General features: G+C 41.4%; 3 protein-coding genes across 3 annotated transcripts in view; 2 read left to right on the top strand and 1 right to left on the bottom strand.

Moving 5' to 3' along the window:
- LOC311046452 (uncharacterized protein) overlaps positions 1–400 on the top strand; it is a 47,533-nt gene extending 47,133 nt beyond the window's left edge. Inside the window, exon 29 of the mRNA XM_084058761.1 lies at positions 310–400. Within this exon, the coding sequence (XP_083914887.1) occupies positions 310–320 (11 nt within the window). The 3' untranslated portion in view covers positions 321–400. The remainder of the gene's footprint in view (positions 1–309) is intronic.
- LOC311046455 (V-type proton ATPase subunit d 1-like) lies at positions 31–18,598 on the bottom strand. The gene is made up of 8 exons (XM_084058766.1): positions 18,453–18,598; positions 14,197–14,371; positions 9,627–9,805; positions 9,048–9,127; positions 4,054–4,131; positions 3,711–3,887; positions 2,702–2,779; positions 31–1,159 (listed from the first exon to the last, which is right to left on the bottom strand). Exons 1-8 carry the CDS (start codon positions 18,580–18,582, stop codon positions 998–1,000), a joined length of 1,059 nt encoding a protein of 352 aa, XP_083914892.1. The 5' UTR covers positions 18,583–18,598; the 3' UTR covers positions 31–997.
- Positions 4,795–5,436, top strand: LOC311045957 (serine/arginine-rich splicing factor 7-like; the record flags this gene model as incomplete). Its single annotated transcript, XM_084058029.1, is given in 2 exon segments — positions 4,795–5,370; positions 5,374–5,436. Coding segments are annotated over 2 exon segments (639 nt in total).
- Positions 18,599–23,253: the final 4,655 nt, after the last annotated feature.

Here is a 23,253-nt window from a genome sequence, read left to right as displayed (position 1 = left end):
ATATGGCATTTTCCAGAATGTGGTCCCTAATTAGCGTAACCAATTTCCATACCAATTGAACCCCAGCATCCCTATTCTGGGGGGAACATTTGGCCAAAATTGCAGAGCTTGTAAATCATCTATTTTCGGCGAAGAGTCTTGTAGATGGAAAAATGTCACAATAGAGAACTTAAATACTCTGAAAATAGCATTTCATGTCATCTTTTGATTTATCTTGCAGTGCTATTCTGCATTGAATTCCTCTTGTGTGATGCTGAAATGCCAAAAGGAATTTTTTAAGACAAATGCGTTTTCTTGTTTTCATTTCAGTGCGGCTATGAAAGACGGGAGGACCTTTGACACAAATGAAGACGGGCGTTTCGGTTCACGTGCGTTAGCTGCTATAGCTGATCACTTTGATGTGCTATACCACTTCTTTATACTGTTCCTCTGTTAATTAATGTTAATTAATGCACTTGTGTCTCTGATTTCATTTCAGAATTTTGTACAAATTGATTACGTACTTTCATAACACACGCAATGTATGGATTTATTTAGACATGCTGTATGTCAACAATGTGAATGAAAACACTATATCAAACACTATCCAATGCCCTTGCAGTAGCTTTATTGTTTAACATTTTGTGTCTCTTGTATGAATGATCTGTGAATATGTAAAAATGGGGTTTTCGATTTATTGGGCCACCTAAAGTTCTGTCATTAATTATAACCAGTGCAAACAATGAAGCCATCAGTCAGTGGGTCAATACTATATGATTTCAGTTTTTCTCTGCATTCATTTGCATCTATTCTAGTCCTATGTTAAGTCGAACAGTGATTCTCAACTCTTTTCATTTCAAGGACCCCCTTTTTGATATCATTTCTTATCCCTGGGAGTGGGACCCCAATCTACAGTGGAAATTCCTCAGTGTTTAATTAACTCTCAGAGTTAAAAGAACCTTAAGGGTTCATTTGGACCCCTGGGGGTCCCCTGACCCGACGTTGAGAGTCAAGTGAACTAGAAGATGGGTATGTAGTTGTCTATCTTGGACTTCTGTCTCTGTGTGACGCACTCGGCGATCCACACGATGTTACGATTCTCCTGCTCCTTCAGTTTGACGTAGGAGTAGAACACTCCAAAGTGGAACTGCTGCAGGAACGCAAGCGTGTTCAACTTCACCTGCAGAAAAAGAATGATAATAATAAACTTCATTTATAAAGCACTTTTTGAAACATAGTTACCAAGTGCTTTAAAAAGATAGAAATGATTTTAAAACAACAAAATAGTACAGTAAAAATCAATAGTTAATAAAATCAAATACTTTAGAATAACATAAAAATAAACAAATTAAAACAAACAAAATTTACTCAAGGAAATAAGAATGTGAGCTTGAAGATTTGTTATTTTAGCTATTTGCTAAAAAAGTAAGCAAATAGCAAACTAGAAAATGTGCTCCTCGGAGCACAGGTCTCCGCCAGGTCAGGAAGTTGGTGTGATTTTTTAATTTCATCATGCGTCTCGCTAGCCAATCACAGCACGTCTGCGAAGTTTGAAGTTAATTTCATCATGTGTCTCGCTAGCCAATCACAACACGTCCTGCAGAGCATTAGCCTGGCGTAGCTAGACTATATCACTGCGTGGATATAAATGGTAAATGGTGCATTTATATAGCGCTTCTATCCGAAGCGCTTAACATTGATTGTGCCATTAACCCATTCACACACACATTCATACACCGATGGTGGAGGAAACCATGCAAGGCACCAACCTGCTCATCGGGAGCAATTAGGGGTTCAGCGTCTTGCTCAAGGACACTTCGACACTAACTCTAGGGGAGCGCCCCAGCCCGGGATCGAACAGGGAACCTTGCGGTTTTCCAGTTCACTCTACCCGGCCACTCTACCCGTGAGCCACTGCCGCCCCACTGCCGCCCCTGCCGATATGAGTCTGGTGCTTCCATGAGGACGTTTTGTTTCCCAAGGGGCGGGATCAAAAAAATGTCCCTCGACGCAATTGGTTAGACCTACAACCAACTACCAATTACAGTCGCCCATATTCGAATACTGGGCCCTGATTGGTGCCCCACGTCTTCTGGGAGAGGAAGTGGATTCTCTATGGAGCGGTGCCAGACCCAAATCGCAGAGTGCAATTTTTTTTTGCACTCGCAGATTCGTCTGGTCCCAGGCTAGCAGAGCTTAGCCTATGGGCGTGTTTTCCACAGCATGGCGTCACAGCAAAAGACAAATTTTCACGACGCCTTTTATAGCGCCACCAGGAGGCCGCTTTTTGTAAAGCACATTTTTTTTACAGTGAGGACAGTTTGTCCAAGCGTCATGCAAATCGGTACACAGTATCTCTATAGTCAAGCCAACGGTGCCGGAGATTAGGTGTTAACAGTACTCCTACAGATTTTGTCCAAGCGTCATGCAAATCGGTACACAGTATCTCTATGGTCAAGCCAATGGTGCCGGAGATTAGACACGGACGGACACACACACGGACACACACACGGACGGACGGACGGAGGGTAAAACATGCCTTCGGCCTGGCGGAGACAATCATGAACATCTGCCCAAAATAGCTATGCCAGGGTTAATGTGGTTAAAAGACCACAGTTAGATAGACAGGTAAAGACACAGATACATACAGGACAGATAGACAGATGTACGTAAGGACAGACAGGCAGGGTAATTGCAATTGGATAAACTGATTGAGCTTTACCTCTCGCTCAAAAAATCTGTCCTCCAGAGTTCTGGCCTTGGATCCAGGCTCACGTTCCTCGAAGATCATTTTATAGTCCTGCAGGGAATGCTTCCATTATCAACCCGTTCTAAAGCTGAGTCTCACTGCATCATGCGTCATTTGAATGTTATAAACTCAATCTAGAGCAGTGGTTCAAGTTAGGAGAGTTACAGACCTGTAACCCACTTTGAGAACCACTCATTTAGAATATAGCTACATCTCATGAACTGTTCGTTAAGGGCTGGAATCACCAAGGAACTCACAATTTCATAAGATCACGATTCTTAGGCCATGATTCAATAAGATCACAATAATTTAGTATGTTGCGATTCTGCCATTCATTTCAATTTCTATAAGTTTTTCACTTGCGTCGACTCACATAAGAAGTTGCAGTCTTTCGAAAACACTAGCCATAATATAAAAAACCCAAATCACATCAATAGTGTTAATTTAATTTGTAAGTGCAATTTGAACAACAATGTAAACATAAACCTGTTCGACTCGATCATCATAAATTGAAGTTGCTTTTGCACTTTTTCATTTGATTGCACAGCCGCCATATTGGAAAGAAATTCCTTAACAGGTGATACCAATGATACTAATGAAGGTTCTGTTCCATTTAGTGTAGCACAGTGGTTCTCAAACGTTTTGATTTCAAGGACCCCCATAACCCTGAGAGTGTACAAATGGAACCAAATGGACCCGTACACCCGTAAGGGGCCATTTGGAACCCCCTCAAAGAACCATAAGGGTCCCTGGACCACACTTTTAAGATCCACTGGTGTAGTGTTTCTACTTTCTAGTGAGCCAACATGTACAATATCAGCACCCTGACTCTGTTTGACCAGAATGGAGCCGAGCCTTCATTAGTATCATTGCTATTGGCTCGGCAGTAGACCTTCGTATTCGTTTCCGGTTCAACTACAGTTGTCCTGAGCCGGAACTACAGTGATGCACAGAGCTGACCGTCAGTGTTATCCAGACCCACCGGGTAGATGTCAGCCACAGCTTTGACCTGCTCATGGTCCTCTGCCCTGGCCAGCTGCTGCAGCCCGTAGGGGTGAAGTCTGCCACAGGTGGGGTACAGAGCGCTCCTCTCTGAACCACTGAGGTCTGTCCCAAACGAGTTCACTGTGATGATGAACGCCCTCCTGTCCGCCTCGAACTGAGGAGTGCACAAAGATTTAACACACACACACACACACACACACACACACACACACACACACACACACACACACACACACACGCACATGCACACAAGAAACTGTCAAATAATTGAAAACTATTGTAAGCCTTGTTTCTGTCCGCAGAGGATCTTACTGCCTTACCTCAAGGATAGGACACATAACGTCCGTTGTCGCGCCGCCAATCCGCTGGCAGAATGCGTGGAAGGACTCCAAATAAGCCTGGTAATGAATCAAAAGGACATGTTTGGATAGTTTAGATCAGTGACTCTCAAACGTTTTCATTTCAAGGACCCCCAGTTTTATATGCAATAAGGCCAAGGGCCCATTACGGGTCCATTTGGTTCGTACACTCTCAGAGTTGCATACCTATAACTCCTCAACGACCCTTGGGGGTCTCTGGACGCCACTTTGAGGACCACTGGCTTAAGAGGTCAGTGAGATAGGGTCTGAAATCTTGGCCAAATATGGAGTCATCATACGTCACAGACATCACAGACTGGCCTGGTCTCACCTTATTACCCGCGATAGGAGATGACGAGTCTGATGACGTTACTTACTTGCTGCCAGTTGACCAAGGACGTTTTTTCATGTTTTATTTGAAATATTTAACTTTCCTTTCATAATGGATGGAGGTCAGTGGCAGTCAGATGGTGCTGAAGCCTTGCCCAAATATGGGGTCATACATCATGGATACGTATTTATAGGTGACGCGTACGATTAATTAATACTCATCCAAGTAGCAACTTTACTAGTAACGTGTATATTTAAACTTAAAGTAGGGTCAATAATAGTCGAAGCTATTGGTTGCATGTAATCGGGGAGTCCTTTCTGTTCAGAATTGACTCGTACATCAACCCAATTTGCGGAAGGAGGCCAGGTCAGATGTCATACTACTTGTCAAGTAGGGCCACAGACTGTAAAGTCTATATAGGTGACCTGGGAACTGGTGCTGCTAAGGATGAGCTGGAGCGAGCATTCAATCACTACGGTCCCCTGCGAACCGTCTGGGTAGCCCGCTACCCGCCTGGGTTCGCCTTCGTCGAGTACGAGGACCACAGAGACGCGGAGGACGCCGTGAAAGGCATGGACGGAAAGTTCCTCTGTGGCAACCGTATTCGCGTGGAAATGTCCACGGGCATGTCCAGGAGGGGCCGTGGCGGTCGCCCCGGTAAACGCCGTTTTGATCCCAGCGATAGGTGCTACCAATGTGGAGACAGGGGCCACTACGCCTATGACTGCTACCGCTTCAACAAAAGAGGAGGAGGAGGAGTCCTCGGCCCTCCTCGGAGCAGATCTCACTCCAGGTCCCCGGCGTCCCGCTCCAGGTCTCGGTCCCGTGGGCGCCGCTACCGCTCTCGCTCCCGTAGCCGCAGTAGCAACGGCGGCCGCCGCCAACGCTCTGCGTCCCGCTCCAAGCACGGGAGCAGGGGTGGTGGCACCCCGGCCCCTCCCAAGTCCTGAACTCCAGTGAGAAGACGGTCCAGGCGGGCACCGCTCCTGTTCAGCCAGCCACGAAACGGATAAGCGCTCACGTTCTGCAAGACCCTAACCCTAACCCTAACCCTAACCCTAACGATTGAATGAAGAGGATTTATTTACGCCACTTAGTTCTCAACACTGATGCTTTTCTTCCTCCAAGGACCACATGAAGTCCAGACACGCGTGCCTTAACTCCCATCTCCCGGCCGCCTCAAAAAACAGCCATTACGTTATCATCAGATTTTTTATTAAGAATGCATGTTATTTGTACATATCTTTCAAATGGATAAAAGACAAAAAAAGCTTGCTTATTTTCACTGTGGTCCTTTAACTAACATTTTATAATAGAATTAAAATGGTGGTGGGTGGCGAGTCTTGATAATATTTTTAGTTCCTGCAGTGCATTTTGCTATTGAACTTGGTTGACATCATTTTTTAAAGTACTTCTTTCCCTGCTCTATACTTTATAGAGATGTTGGGTAAGGGAGCATAAACAGTGAAAGGACCAGGGGTTGATTTGCTGACCCTCTGGTCATTATTTTTTATTGAATATAGGGATGTCTTATCCCCGCTTCTGGTCAGTTTGTAAATAAGTATGTGCTTTTCCTTTGGGTACATGCAGACTGATATGTTGGACTATATTCACTATTTGTTGTACGATGAAGTATTTAGGGCTTAAGTGGTTAATGTCTCCTCCTCTGTTTTTTTTACAAATCGAACCCTAAGGAGGATGTAAAAACTGGTATGACACAGTAGACTTGGGCAGTCCATAAGGCAATTTGCAGTGGTCTTGAATGTACAGGACCGCCTGAGTTAGTTGGTACCATTCTGAACAATGAGAGGCACACACAGTTCAGTTGTAGTAGTTCAGATTTGTGACTTTTTAATTCCTAAACGCTGGCCATAACGATATAGCTCCTTGATCTCACAAATGCTAATAACTTGCCACCCAGTCTTGAACATTTTAAACCGGTGATTACCGGTCTAATATGATAGACCGGTATTTCTTATTTTGTAGGAATAATGAAAACTCAAGTGCTTGAAAAATGGTTTATCTGAGCACGAAAATTATTAACATTTTTGGTGCAGAGGATACTGTGAAAGGCATGGATGAAAAAGTCCAACAGGCACTTGCCCAATGCAATATATGGATAATCTCAACCTTTTTACCCACAGTTTGATATGCATTAAGGCCACGGACCCCCATTTGAGATGATTCTTTTAATCTCTGGGACTTCAATCATGTCCAAAGTCCATTGACCCGTGAGGGTCCATTTGGGCCCCCAGGGAGGACCAGGGTCCTAGACACAAACACACCTGACTGGTCTGCATGTGTGATGTCACATGCCTAGACAGAATATTTTAGTACTCTGCACGGTACTGTCATTTTACTACTGCATTGCCCTTTTTACAGGTGTTATCAGTTCCCTGTAAACCAATTGGACTTTTGTTCTGATTATCTGAAATTTGAACCATTATGTTTTTGTTTTTTTATTGGGCCCTATAGACTTGGTGCATGGTCTAAAATGCAGAGCACAAAATGTGCTGGGTGTTTCTGCCTTAAATGTTTGCCTGTTAAACGGTCCGTTATCTGGGCGCAAAGCCTCGGCCCAAGGTGCAAAGAGGTTGTATTTAGTAGCTGGATAGTCAGGGGTGCGTTTTGGCCATAACAATTAGACCAATCAGGTCTTCTCCTATTTAAGAACATTTTATTTAATTAGACGCTGACAGTTTTCTGCTGAAGAGACGGTGTTCCTTAGTTTTAGACTATGGTGATATTGTCTAATATCCTATGGGCTCTATAGGAATGCTGCAGCCTCAACCCTAAAGCCATCAGCTATCAGATTTATTACGGGAGCTTTATGGTATGGTTGGCTAGCCCTCTCTAGCAGAGAGACACAACAAATATTGGTTATTTTATTTTTAAAACCCTCATTGGGAAATATCCTTTGTATCTGTCTGAGATATTGTCTTGTCTTGGAGCTGTACACGATATAATGTACTTACTTTTACTTAAAATCCCTAGGGCGCACATTGAGTTAGGCAAATCCTCTTTTTCTTGGAATGCCCTTTAACACATTTGAAAGTTTGTTTCAATGCCATTGTTTGCACAGTTCAAATCCATGATCCACGCTCCGTTGCGTATGTTTTTAATTGTTTTTAATCTACTTAGGATTTCATTTTTATATATCTAGTTCTTATAAGTTATTGTTTTTATATGTCTTCTGTGTTTGTCTTATTGTTTGCTGCAGTTTTTATTTTGTTCGCTGGACGTTTCTGTAAATTACTCGACGTTTCTGTAAATTAGGGTAACCTCAGTGCCTTTTGAGCTTAAATAAAATGAATGAATGAATGAATGAATAATGATGTCTGGAGACCGGCATATATTGGGCAAGCAAAGAATCACACCTTTCTCCTGTGATATCTCCTAATTTATGTCCAAGACACATCGGTGACTGATATCTAGGCATATCAACTTCATAATTACAAGCTCATTATAAGTTATGTTCTTTATTTAAACCGACTATTAAAGTATGACGGCGACCGGTACGCATGCAGCCCCGTGCATTGGAGCTCCAAAGTTGATTCTTCAGACTGGGTATTTAAACACTTTCTCCCAGCAATAAAGTTTGGGCTACTACTCTCTCCCTCTCTCGCCACTTGTCTCTGTGCAAAGCAGTGGCTGCTTTTTATTTTTGTATTTCTTATTTGTAGGAATAATGAAAAATCTAGTGAAAATGTGTTTATCTGAGCACGAAAATGATTTACATTTTTGGCGCAGAGGATGCTGTGAAAAGCATGGATGGTAAAAGTCCAACAGGGACTGGCTCAATGCAATATATGGATAATCTGGCTCATTCATTCTTTTTTGAAGCATGGCATTTTTATTTTTGAATAAATCTCACATACAAGAAATTAATCCTCTGAGATCTATGTACATGAAGCAATGTAAAGTTAAAGCGTTATAGTTCTACAGACATACTGGTTACTGTAGTAGTGGGTATTTAATCGCAATGCATTCACCTGGCATCCCAGGTGTGACTGAAAATGTCCTGGTAGGACAGAAGACTATCACTATCAAGGCCCCCTGAATACCAGTTGGGAGCCTTTGCAATATCTTAGAGTCTAAGATACTCCAGTCTGTTACAATTTACAATTTAAGCATTTAGAAGAAGCTCTTCTCCAGAGCCACTAGTGCAAGATCAGAGTAAATGCCATGAACCCTAGTCAACAAAGACAGGGAAAATAGAGTGCAAAGAAAAACAATGTTGTGTTTCAAAGAAACTAGGATACCAGGTAAACGTCAAACCCAGCATCTGTCTAAACAACAATAACATTCTTAGCATTTTATTACTTAAGTATTTTTAAAAGCATGTACTTTTGAAAAAGCAAGTACTTAAAGGTAGGGTAAGTGATTTACTTTGGTTAAAATAAGCGTTAAATAGCTTTATATTGCTCATTGCTAAAGAGTGTCTCCCATGTCTCTCCAGCTCTTTATTAAAACAGAAAATGCATTTTCAGTGCTCTCTCCTGATTGGCTTAAATTTTGTCACCTACCTGAAAATGTACGACCAGGATTATCTATACTCTGACTCGAGTACTGTGGTTGAATACTTTGTCCACCACAGCGATAGCACTGATCTGTTTATAGTCACCTTGAACAGTTTGTTTCTGAGGATCTCGGCTCCCATCTCATCCAGGTTGGACTCAGACACAGCGTCCTGGAAAAATGGAGCTGCCACACATAGAACATCACTGTAGGGTTATTACAGTTAACTAAAACTAACAAAATAACTAAAACTAGAATTGATCAAACATTATAAAACTAGCCGAATAAAACATTATAAAAATAGCCGATCTACAAGCTCACAACGCGTCGCATCGCGACACGTTGTGAGCTTGTAGATCTGCTATTTTCAAACATTTTAGTACTTTTACATTTGGTACTTTAAGTGCATTTTGATACCAATACTTTTGTACTTTTACTCAAGTACATTTTTAATTCTCGACTTTTACTTGTAACAGTACTTCTACATTGCAGTATTGATACTTTTATTTAAGTAAAACATTTGAGTACTTATTCCACCACTGCATAAAACCAACATGCTAACTAACTAACTAAAATCATAGAGAAAATGTCCTTAGTTTGAATCTTTTCAAGCTTGTAGATCTGCTATTTTTGTCGGAAGTCCCCCCCAGAATAGGGATGCTACAGTGTTCAAGTGTTTAACCACCTAGGGGTGTGTCGACCAGGATGGCGGAGTACAGTTCGGTGGAGGTGTGGGCGATACCCACGGCCGCCATCTGGTCGAAGGCACCCAGCGGGTGACATCGTGGGAGCAGCTCGCCAACGTCCTTCTGCTTCAGGACTCCGGTTATCAGCAGCACCACGTTGTCTATCATGTAGCCGTAGCTATGGAAACAAGGCCATGAGGAGGAGGAGGAGGAGGAGGGAAACATGAGTGTGGTTCCTGACTAGTACTTTGAGTTCTGTCCCATTTTTTTGTTCATTTAGGCCAGCGGTCTTCAACAGGGGGTCCGGGACCCCTAGGGGGTCCTCAGAGTTACTACAGTGGGGCCGCCAAATCTTTGTGTGATAGGATCTTTTTTTTTTTACCTTAACCACTTGAACCCTAGCATCCCTTTTCTGAGGAGAACTTTAGCCAAAAATAGCCGATCTAAAAGCTCACAACGCCTCGGCTATTTTTGGCAAAGGGGTAGAGGTATACAGTGTAGGTGTAGAGGGAAAAAAGAGCAGACCAAGTAAACAAAAAATGTATAATCTGAAACACAATTGTATACAATATAGAGGGGGTCCCTGCTTCATCTCTCTCTCAGTTAGGGGGTCCTTGGCCACTGAAGACCACTGATTTATCTGCAGCCTTTTTCTTTTATTGTGTGCCTTTTTGTAAAACTGTAAGATTGATTAGGCAGGGCTTTAGCGATATTTGTTTCAATGCATGCGTTTTTCAAACTGTTGTGTCTCAAATCTCTCTAAAATCTGTCTCAGTGACTGGATATTGTACAATTAGAGATGGTCTTTAATCTAGACCAGTGTTTCTCTACCTTTCTTGGACCAGTGCCCCCTATCCAATATCCAGGTCCTTTACCATCGCCCACACCCACTTAAAATGTAAGCTTTATTTTTGTTGTGTATTAGGTTGCTTATACAATTTAGAAAACATCTCATTGCTTTCTAAATATCAGATTTTACATTAAACTGGACTGTTAACTGTAATTATGTAATACTTAGCCAGCCTACTTCCCAGGGAGAGAAATTATAATGATTATAATATGATTATAATTTGAATTGTATGATGAGGATACACTTGTCAGGCCCATGTGTAACATGTTACCATGGCAACATGGAAACATGTTACCAGCCCTGACAACCCTGTCACAGTGACAGGGTTGTGTTCATACTGACCATGATACTGGAATCAGGTGCATCATCAGTATTATGTCATGATACTGACATCATCAGTATTATGTCATGATACTGACATCATCAGTATTATGTCAGTATCATGGACATGACACTGACCATGATACTGACCATGATACTGACCATGATACTGACCATGATACTGACCATGATACTGACATGATACTGACCATGATACTGACATGATACTGACCATGATACTGACCATGATACTGACCATGATACTGTCATGATACTGACCATGATACTGACATGATGCTGATCATGATGCTGTCATGATACTGACCATGATACTGACCATGATACTGACATGATACTGACCATGATACTGTCATGATACTGACCATGATACTGACCATGATACTGACATGATGCTGATCATGATGCTGACCATGATACTGACCATGATACTGACCATGATACTGATCATGATCTGATCATGATCTGATCATGATACTGACCATGATACTGACATGATACTGACCAATGTACTGACCATGATACTGACATATTGGAATAGGGCTTAAGCGTGGTAAATTCATAATTTCTTTTTGTATGTTCGGTTCCCAGGGAGACACCAAATGTATTTTTTGGGTCTTGAGCTAGAACTTTTGGGAGCCACTGCTGCAAATCATGTTTTGATTTGTTGGAAAGAATGCAGTTTGTACAGTCAGAAGCAGTTTGTTTCAGACAGTGGGGTGTTAGGTGAAGGACGTGGGTGCTTGCTGTCATTCAATCAGTAGTGTACAGTATTCAGTGTTTCAATACGTTAAAAGCAGAACATACAGTAGGCCTACTGTACCTTATGATTGTGTGAGGGGAAGGTATGTTCAATACCATGTAGCCCAGGGGCCACTCTCCGAAACGATCGACAGGGAGCAGAGAATCTATTATAACTCACACAAACATAATATGTATGTGTGAAAACAAACAGGTTTCAACTAAAAGCTATGATCAGCTGCTGCTGCTGATGGCTTATATCTGGTGGTCTGAACAAATGAACCAATTAGACATGGCCAAAACTAAATCTATTGCATTTGATACTAGGAATGCTCTTGCTAATGCCACTGCACTTAGTTTATTTATAGATGAAGAATCACTTGAGCATGGTCACCAAGCCCAGGTCACTGGGTGTTCATTGTCTTGATCAGACTGATCTTGAGATTGAGCATTGCTATTCCAAGGAACTGCTGCTGTGTTCCATCTTCTGTTATGATTCATGTTGTTTGGTCACTTGTTTTGTCACACCTGGAGTACAGCCCAGTGATTTGGTCAAGTGCTGCTGAGAAACATCAAAATACCGCTGGGTTGGACTGGATCCTCGCCATGGCTTTCTTCCACCGGAAACGTTCCATGGTCACCTCCTGGTCGATGCCGAGTGCTTTCATGTCAGCCAACACGGTCGTTTGCCAGGTCTTCTTAGAACGGCCAGTGGGTCTTGTCCCTCTAACCTCTTTCTTCACCCACTGTCTTCCTTCCTTATTACGTGTCCGTACAAATTGCAGTCTGCCTCTCCTCACCACATCCTCTATGGCTTCCACTCCTATCCTCTGTCTCAGCTCTGCGCTGGTCTTCCTCTCCCTCAGTGACACACTGCACATCCATCTAATCGTCCTCATCTCCGCTCTGTTCAGCTTCTCTTCATGCTCCACCCTCAGGGCCCATGTTTCACTTCTTCCAGTGAGTACATTTACTTAAGTATTGTATTTAAGTAAAATTTTGAGGTATTTGTACTTTACTTGAGTATTTCCAATTTCCAATACTTTTACCTCTAGGTACTCCACTACATCTCAGAGGCATAATATTGTGCTTTTACTCCACTACAATTATTTGAAAACTTTAGTTACTAGTTACTTTGCAGATATACATTATTACATTATAAATTATACTGTATGTCTCCAATTAAGGTAGCAGAAACTGTCCACCACCTGCATGCGAAGCAGAGTGGTTCAAAGCCTCTGCCTGAAGACCAAAAGCTTAATATCTCCTCCGGCCAAGCGGGGATTCCCCTTTAGGCTTGTGGTTAAGATGCTGGCTTTCCACGGTTTGAATCCCGGGCGTTACACATGCATAGGCTGCATCTGCCTGTGGAACTGCTCCCTTACATCGACACTCAAATGTTTCACTTACCTCTTGCAGGCTGCCTTTTATTCCACTGCATAGCATGAATTGCCCAGTTCGGGACATATTAATAAACTTGACCTTACAACCTTGAGTTGAATAGTGTTATTTGGAATAACACACCACACTTCCTTTGTGAAAATATAGAAGGCTATATTATTATTTTTTCATGGGGATAATTAGGTGGTGCCAAGACCACAAACTGTACTTTTTATAGCTTCCTTTGCTTGGAATATGCTCCCGATCAACATCACACACCCCATCATTTATTTAATTTTTAAAAAGTTACTAAAACACAAATTGATAAATCTCATATACTGTATATGCCGTAATTGGGCTATTTCACTTTTATTGTAAAATTGTTTTATTGTGTATTTTGTTTGTTCTCATTATTGTGATCACTGTTGGTTACTATCATCTGTTTCTAATGCAGAGTGATTTCAGTTATTTACTGATCTTTATATTTGGCTTGCTTTGCCTTTCTCGTTTTTAGCGGTGCCAACCGCTCTACACTTGGCTTTGACTCCGTGTCTGTGTGTCTGTGTGTCTGTCTGTGTGTCCGTATGAGCCCGGGATGAGCACGGCAAAGAAGCAACACATACAAACACACGCACACACACACACACACACACACACACACACACACACACACACACACACACACACACACACACACACACACACGGACTTGGAGATTGCCTATGCCATCTCTCCTCTCATTGGCCACACGTGCCACCGGTTATAAAAGAGGGGTCCAGGGACCCCCAGGGACGTCCGCCCGTATGAGCACGGGATGAGCACGGGAATTTAAACAGCTATAACTCCAGTTTGCAGCATGCCACCAAGTCCAAATTTGGTATGTGGACTTAGACCACCAATACGGGACGAGCATGAATTGCTCAAGCCCCGCCCCCTCTGTCTTCCCATTGGCTGGCCTTTAAACAGCCATAACTCAAGTTCGCAGCATGCTACGGAGTACAAATTTTGTACATGCACTACAACCACCAATAGGGACGAACTGTAATTACTTAAGCCCCGCCCCCTCTGTCTGCCCATTGGCTGGCCTTTAAACAGCCATCATTCCAGTTTGCAGCATGCTACCAAGTACAAATTTGGTAAGTGGACTCAGACCACCAATAGGGACGAACTGAAATGAGTTACGCCCCGCCCCAAAGGCACCGCTTCCTTCACACAGGGTGTGATTTTTATACTTTGAGAAGAACTGATTGTGAACATACGTGATGTAGTCGAGGAAGGATGAGAGGGGTGGCAGGGAGTTGGAGCGCAGGCAGCTGAACTCGGCCAGCAGGTTGTCCCTCAGCCTGCTGTCCACCAGGGACACTGTCAGCTCCTCCTCGCTGGCCGTCGACAGCAGCCCACTGTACTCTGTGGTCTGCAGGTGGAGCTTCATGTCTGCACAGGAGACAAGCATAGACTTTATAAGCCAGCGTTTCCCACCCCCTGGGCCGGGATAATATAACATTAAAATTATATATATATACACACACACACACACACACACACACACACACACACACACACACACACACACACACACACACACACACACACACACCAGGTGGTGTGTTTATGCTCAACTTGAAATAAGAAATCAACACTGACCTTTACTGATTAGAGAAGTGAATGACCAGAGTTGCTTATCTTGGTTCGTTAATTAAAAGATTGATGATTGGCATGCTGTGTCAGGCCCACATAATAAAGTTGACTATGCCATCATTTTTCATTATAAAAATTGTAATAGAACTGAAACACTCACATGTGCAAATACATATATAAATAAATACATATTATTGTATCATTAATATTAATATCAATATCAATATTGATATTAATATTAATATTAATACTAATAATGACTTATTTCGTTTTATTTCAATTTGACTGTATTTTCTTTGTTTGGTACAAAAAGAATACACATTATACAATTCAAACAAAGTAGGCGCTATTCATTAATCTAATCTCTAGTGTGCTTGCTTAACATCTGGGGGCAACATCCAAAAGCCGGGAAAACAGTCTACAAACAAAAGCAAAACAGCAAAATGAGACACAAAGTTATGTGTTATTGGCAAATACTTCCTAGAAAGTAGACATGTGACACTCCCTAAGCAGGCTTCACGCGGGCTCTTTAAAATCCTCTGGTTTCCCCGCCCCCTCCCCCACACCTGCTGCAAAACATACCCCTATCAAGCTCCATTATGTTTGGTAGGAAACGAGTGAAACAAACAATTAGTTATAAAATGTAACGTTACACCTCATGGAAGTTGAATAGAGTTGTTGTCAGTGTTGTCAGTTAGTGAATTAACTGCTGAGTCACGTGTGACAGTTGAAAGAGAAGGTTATCATCTGTGTTGGTCGTTTTCATTCCAACTGGGTTTATTCTCCAGGTGAGTAGCATTAGCATGTCACTTTATAATTATAAAGCGTGTGTGTGTGTGTGTGTGTGTGTGTGTGTGTGTGTGTGTGTGTGTGTGTGTGTGTGTGTGTGTGTGTGTGTGTGTGTGTGTGTGTGTGTAACCTCACGCTTAACGTTTACCAATGATTGTTTAACTGAAAGTGATATTGGAGCAAGTGTTACAACCTGAATTACACATCTAGATAATCTCTCAATTTATTTCAAGGCATACCCTAGTCATATTTCAGTATTCTGTCCACCACTGCATATGTCCCCCTGCACAATGTAGGGGGATGTTGAAGGTGAACAATATCTTATTTGGTTTAGTGGCAATTGAAAATAGTAATTTACAGTGGTGGAAAAAGTACTCAAATGTTTTACTTAAGTAAAAGTATCAATACTGCAATGTAGATGTACTCTGTTACAAGTAAAAGTCCGGAAATAAACATTTACTTGAGTAAAAGTACAAACGTATTGGTATCAAAGTGTACTTAAAGTACCAAAAGTAAAAATACAAAAATGTTTGAAAATACGCGATGCGACGCGTTTTGAGCTTATAGATCGGCTATTTCCACTATTTTTGACATTTTTTGAAAATATATGACTTTTTTTTATTTTATGATTTGTACTTTATTTTCTTTTGTAGACAACAGACAACAGATGATGCAAACATTTTTTAGACAAGAAATATATGACATTTTTTAACATTGAATTGATTATGACGATTATGCAAAAATAATTGCGATTATATTAAATAATTTTAGACGATTATGTAATAATTGTGACAGGCCTACTCCCATACAGCTGTGAATGCTGGACCCTGAAGCCTTACTACAGAAGTCCCTGGCCACTCTGCTACACCAGAATGCATTCAAGTAGAATACGGCTCAAGGTAGGAACTTGGTTTTGTTCTTATTTGCTGCTGCTGCTGCTTGTGCTGTATGCTGTGCGTATACTAATGTGATTCAAGCTGTACTATTAATGTCATGTTGGGGCCCAATGACTGGGTGGCAATGAAATGTGTTCAGGGACTGTTTCTGGCTCTGGATTTGAAGGCTGATGTGAATCTGTCTGCTGTGTTGTGTCTGCCGTGGAAGGTAGTGAGTCGTAACAGGGTACAGTATATGTGTATATGTGTATGTGGCTCTTGGTGAGGTTGAAAATCTGCTATGTTTCCCTTTAAATGTGCCTCCAGACGTTTGCAGACACCCTGAATCATAGCTCAATTGTATTTACAAACCACACGGCTGTTACCAAATACCATCCTATGAAAAGACATGATTAATTGTCTCCACTGTGAAGAGGATGTGACAGTGACTTACCACACAAGCACGCACACAAGCATACACACACACACACACACACACACACACACACACACACACACACACACACACACACACACACACACACACACACACACACACACACACACACACACACACACACACAGTATGTACAGAGTAATTGCCATTGGGTGCAGACAAGGATTCAGTTTTCAGCTATCTTTGTTTTTTTTATTATCTCTGATTTGCCATAGCTGAATAATTACATTTCAGTCTATCCAGCAATGAAGATATCTGTTTTTTTCTGACAGATCTGTTTTGGCTGAGATATTAGAATCAAATACATAGTATTTGTGAGGAATTCTAGTGCACATCAGAGGGACTATAGTATGAGAATACCATATTAACATATTATGCAAGTGACATTTTATTCACATTTTTAAAAATGATCTATTAACATAATCTCTCTTTAGACGTTGAAACATCAGTCCTGCATAAACCTGAGAATAAGATGCCCTCCTGCAATCTGTGATGGTCATTTGAGTGCTCCCACTTTTATCCCCTTTTAATGTATTATTGGAAGGTTTTATAGAGCGTGCCAAAAATCCTGAAGGGGGCGTCAAAAAGGGTCTTTTGGTAGCAGCGGACATCTTTGAGGGGTATAAACCAGGTTGACTTAACATTGCCCAAAACCAACATGTCTGCGCTACTATGCCGCGCCCCCCCGTGGTGACGACGCGTTGGCACGCTCTATAGACTGAGTAAGTTGTTATGGGTAACATATAGTTAACAATATAGACTGTGACTTCAAATTCCCTAAGTGAAAAAAGAAATAGACATTTAGACTGACCAGCACTAGGCTTTTATGCTTCTTTCAGTAACCAAAATAGATGTTGTTTGGTCGGAATGGAAAAAACATTCCACCTTGTGACACACTTGCTTCTAAAAATACATAAAGGTCCAATGCATTGAGAATTGCATTTCTCAATTTCATGGCATAATTTAATGCCTCATGAAGGTCTTAGGACTGAAAGCTCGCGGCGGCTTTCTTCATTCATGGCATAATTTAATTCAAAGGACATTAGTGTAAAGTTGACCAGGATAAAATGATGTTCATAAAATGTATGAACATCATTTTATTCTGGTTAACTTTATCCAAAGCTCTTTACAATGTGCATCACATTCATCCATTCACACCGATGGCGAAGGAAACCATGCAATCCGGAGCATTTAGGGGTTCAGCGTCTTGCTCAAGGACACTTCGACAGTAACATAAGGGGTGGCCGGGATCGAACCGGGAACCTTCCGATTCCCAAGCGGCCGCACTACCTCCTGAGCCACTACCACCCTGTTTCAGAAATCAATCAACATTTCCTGACTGGGATGTATCTAAAGGGAAAATCCACCTGAAATAGAATTCACATGTTGTTATTTCTATAATGCTGGGCAGCTCACTCTTAATTTGTGAATTTGAACAAGTCTCTCCTTATGCTGAACAGCAGAGTGACAAGATGGCTTTGATGCTGTCACATCAGAGCTATTAAGCCCTTACATTCAAATAATACTCAAACTAAACATTCTACAAGCCCACAAATTGTGTCACCTAATGATATTTCATCACAAGCCAAATCTTCATTGTAGATAATAACTTATTGTCCAATATTATTATCTCAACGTAAATTCTATTTTAGGGTGACACACACACGCACACGCACACACACACACACTGTGTGACAAAGTATAAATTAGGCTTCAGTAGTTTGATCAGTAATTACGATATCTTACGGTATCTTACCCTCCAGTGTTTCGCACTGCGCCAGGTTGTGATAGTCCGTGCACGTCAGAATCTGGGCTTTCATTCCTCGAACCAGACCCTCCAGGTATCCATGGTCCACGTTGAAAGCCAGCTCTGGACACGCCATCATCCCAAATCTGAATATTATCAACCCCACAGGCTGCACTTTACTGTACTGTTTGTCCTTCACAATGTCCAGCTTTGTTTCTGCATGGACTTCTGCATTTTCATTCTATGACTGATGACATCCAGGCTCTCTTTATTTTCCCTTCCTCTTTTGACACCAAGAGATTATTTTGCTCTTACACTCAGCAAGAACCCTGAGTGCTTATTTAACCCTGAGAGTGTACACATGGAGCCAGCAGTCTCCATATCTACATTAACTACATATAACAGATAATGTGTATGGATAGATATGTATTTGGCCACAGAATACCTGAATACCACAGAATAATCTGAAAAGATTTGGTGCCAGGGACCCCCAAAAGAGAAGATTTATGTCCAGATTGTTTTAATTTTCTTTGACAATAGCAGATCTACAAGCTCACAGTGAGTCATGTTGTGAGCTTGTAGATCGGCTATTTTAGAATATCCAAAGTAATAGGTTAATGTGGTTAAACTGATTTTGATGCTGTATTAACACATTTCCCGGACCCCTCTTTTTGAGAACCATTGCTCATGAGAGACCTGGTCAGACTGCAGTAGAATTGTGCATGCCCGTTTGAGGCCTTGTACTCACAACAATGCACTTTGAGTGCAACAGCAGAGCCATATTAAATAACTAGACCAACAACATTACAAGCAAGCAATAATAAGGAGTTCAAATGTCACAGCCATTGTGCATGTCTGATATATGTAACAAAATATTCCTGGGATCATACACATTATCATGTACTGTACAGTAAGGTGGAGTGCAGTGAACATGAATAGAATACAAGTACAAACACTGATTGATGAATTAGTGACCCATTACAGACAACATGAGGCATGTATCTTAAACCTACACATCCAATGACACTGAAGGGACATACTGTACATCGCAGACAGTCTTGAAAAAGCATTTTAAGCTACCCAATCGTCATTCAGTCATATGGGTGTCATAGTATTGAGTGTGTATATCTGATACATTTCTCTCTGGGCCAGTTTCTTTAGAACATCTCCATCAGTAGGCGTCATGATTGTCGTGAACCATGATTTGCTTCAGCATAACATTTAGCAATTGCATAATAATCCATATTGCCTGTGCGGATTGCAGTCGTGTACTCTGGTAGTCGTTCTTTAAGGGGTCTTTTGGTTTGTCCTACATATGCTAGACCACAGGGACAATAACATGTAAATCACGTGTTGATTTCCAGTTTCCATGAATTCACAAATAGGAATCTTACTTCCAGTGTGATTGAATGATTGTCTGTTATGTTGTTGCAACAGGCACAATTACCACTATACATACTGTACATTCCAGTTGTTGTTAGCCATGTGGTTCTTTTTTTTAACCATGTTTTTGTACATATCAGTGTGTTTGACCGTGGATGCACTCCTGAATGAAAGGATTTCGGGTGGGGATTGGATTTGCAGAAGTCCTTCAAAGACTGTTCTGCTTGAAGCACATGCCAGTGTCTGTTGAGGATCTCTTTAATTTGTGAAGCACATGTGATTACATTCAGTAGAGAAACAAGCTTGTCTTGGAATTTTTGTTTTTGGTGTATTAAATGTGACATCAGAGCAAGAGGTGTTATTGGCACGTTGTATGGGTTTCTGAATAGACCTGGAGGATACATACCGTGTGGCTTAAATAGGGTATTAAAGATAGGACATTTTTAGTTGTGTACTTTACACCAGAAGACACTGGCAACAGTAATGATTGACTAATAATTTCCTCAAAGTCTACGAATGGACTGTAAAACCTTTGGCTTCCAGACATGAAGATTTGTTACAGATGCGCTACATTTTTATTTGTAATACATTCAATTCCATGTGTTGGTTGATCCTGTATTCCACTGGGCAGCATTACAGTTTGTGATGCACTTCCATCCCTTTCATCACCTTCCAAGAAAGCTGACAGCATCCCAGGCAATGATACGGTCTCTGTACATTGGGTACAAAGACAGCCTTGATTAGAAATATGAAATTAAGAAATATATTAGATCTCTGGCAGAGATCTAATATATTTCTTAACCCATTTAGACCGGGAACCCCTATACCAACTTTACCTTTCAATGTGGGAACCCCTTTTAGGGTAGTTGTTGCTATGTACAGTACCGTATATAGCAACGTCATTTTTTTGTAATTTATGAATAAATATTTGTTTTTTCAGAAAACTTAGGTCAGGATTTAGAAGGCGTTTTTAGAATCGGCCTCAGGTCTAGATGGGTTAATTTCATATTCTCTGCTGTCGGTCAGAAACCAGCTATGTCGAAAATATGAACTTTTCAGGAAATGAAAAGAACATGTTTTTAGAACAACACAATACTGCCTCATCAAAGTTGGTAGGGTGACTTTATACATTGTCAGATACTTGAGTGTGTCCTTACATTATCATTACTTTACCCTTTTGTTCTCTCTCTTCCCACCCCTCTGTTTTTCCCCTTTCTTTCCTGAAAACAACAAGTGAACCGCTACTTCAGCAGACACTATTTCAGCACTGTTACTTGCAATGCTCCACTCTTTTACCCTTTTTGGCGAAGCGTTTGGTGCCCCCACAAGCTTGGTACCCTGTGCATCAGCTATTTTCTGCATTTTCGGGGGTATAAATTCAGCTTTTACACATACAGTAAGCGTCTCCCCTGACAACGTCAGAGAAAAATGCGGCTAATTTCTCGTGTGAAATGAAACCCCAGCCCTCACACAGAAGGTTTATGAGGAATTGACTGTCCTGCGGCCCATCATACAAAACCTCTCCTCCATTTATTTTTTTGTGTTTGGCTGGACCGCAGGGGCCATAAACGCAAGTGTCTCTGCATCACTGAGTGGCTGAGGCACTGAGTGACCACTGAGTGTAGTTTCACACGTTGGTCAGCCAGCCTTACATCCAACTAGCCTATAGACCACATCAGAATGTTTGTAAACAAACATGTTTTCCAGGGTAGAATGTCTATATGGAAATCTGCACAATATAAAACAAAGTGTCCAGAACTTTTGTCTGGTTTGTCAAACTGTGGATATTTAGAACAAAATTATATATTTCTAATAGTCACTAACAATATAAGAGTTCCTGTTCTTTCAGAAATAAAGTTAATGAACTAAACTGCTCCGATGCGATGCTGCTGGTGTTATCTACCCGGAAATACATTTTTGGTTGTGGCGATGACATCAAGATTTGGTCTATGCAGCACAATAGTCCTTCCAGGCTATGGGATAAAACAAAGAACAAAAAAGAACTAAAAGAACAATAGCAGCAGCCAGGTCATGGAGTTGTTCTTGGATCTTGATTCATTTCACATCTACAGCTTGCTTTTACTTTGTTAACAATATTCAGGAGTTTCCATAGAGGAAACGATTACTATGTGGTTGTTACCCTGTCACATTCAACAATAGTGATTGGAAACCACCCAGACTGCGAGTATCGGCGGTTCCTGTATCCGTCGTTTCAAATTAAAAGCCCTCCAGCATTTCACATAAGGACCAGCCATACACTGTATACCAGGCTTTGACCTAAGCCTTGTTTTTCTGTACCACTGGAACTAGAAACAGGCTCAAAGCGGGCTGGAACCAAGATTAATGCACCTTAATCCACAAGCTACAGTAGCTGCCAGCGGCCAACCTTGGGCTGTCTGGAAAACACTGAGCGGTCTGCGGGTCAGTGAGGACACTGCACGACATCCAAGAAGAAAACTTCCGATGCATGTGTGTGTGGTGGACCCCAAACCATGAAACACATCTAGCCCCATCTGTGACTTGGGGGGGAAATAGGAGGAAGGTACTGTAGTTCCGGGATCCTACAGATGTCTGTAGTTTTTTTCACAGCCTGTGCCACATTTAACATGAAGGCACATTCTTCATCTGATCTTCATCTGCTACTGACTGAGAATGCGCTTCCGCTTTCAATTTTCGCGCAAGCTGTCAAAAAACCTGATTTAAAAGGTTGTTTCAACCCTTCTTTAAATTGTACCACTCCGTCAAAACTACATACATCTGTAGGATGCACTGACTACCTTTATGCTGGATGGTTTATGCTAGGTTTTCTCTTCCCCTTGCCCCCCATTCATCTTCTTCCCTTTCTCTTATGGAAATAACGAAAACAATGGAGCTTGCACAAAAACTAATTTCACCCACTGTTTTACACCTGTAGACCTGTGAATCAGAATCGAAGTTGATTCTGATTCTGCTATGTAACCAAGTACTGGAGCTACAGCGGAGGTTGAAGTCACAGATGGGGCTAGAACACATCATGAGATGAAGCTACAACATTTTGGACTGTATTTGGCCTTATTAAGTGTTTGGGTCCCCTGGTAGAATTCTTGTTAAACACCAGTTTGCCAGAAGCAATTAGGGAGACGACAATAAAAGAGGGAAAATATAGCCAATATAACAAGTTATTTATTCAATAGAAAAAAATATAGACAATCATTTCTCAAAGGCTTGAATCACATACAGGAACAGAAATCCATTATTTATTTTGTCTTGAAAACACAACTCAGATTTTTGTTTTCTTTTTTTCCAAGTCTAGGCCTACAATGAAAAGACCTTTGAAGAAGAGGTTAGAAATATATAATTTCTGTTCCAATATAGATCCACGTTTTGGTCGTTCCTGACAAGATCAATGTGAATTTAAAGCAGAAATGGTTCAGATAACCAGAAGCAG

The sequence above is a fragment of the Gymnoscopelus microlampas genome (assembly GCF_963454915.1).
Source record: "Gymnoscopelus microlampas genome assembly, chromosome: 5".
Lineage (NCBI taxonomy): Eukaryota > Metazoa > Chordata > Actinopteri > Myctophiformes > Myctophidae > Gymnoscopelus > Gymnoscopelus microlampas.
The sequence above is the reverse complement of the archived record's forward strand: the minus strand, read 5'-3'. Positions and strand labels throughout refer to the sequence as shown.

Excerpts from the sequence above, each read along its gene's own strand:
- LOC311046455 (XM_084058766.1), bottom strand. The coding sequence starts at position 18,582 with ATGATGGCGTGTCCAGAGCTGGCTTTCAACGTGGACCATGGATACCTG. Across the intron at positions 14,372-18,452 it reads GCAGTGCGAAACACTGGAGG|ACATGAAGCTCCACCTGCAG; the intron begins GTAAGATACCGT and ends TCTCCTGTGCAG. Across the intron at positions 9,806-14,196 it reads TCCTTCCTCGACTACATCAC|CTACGGCTACATGATAGACA; the intron begins GTATGTTCACAA and ends TTGTTTCCATAG.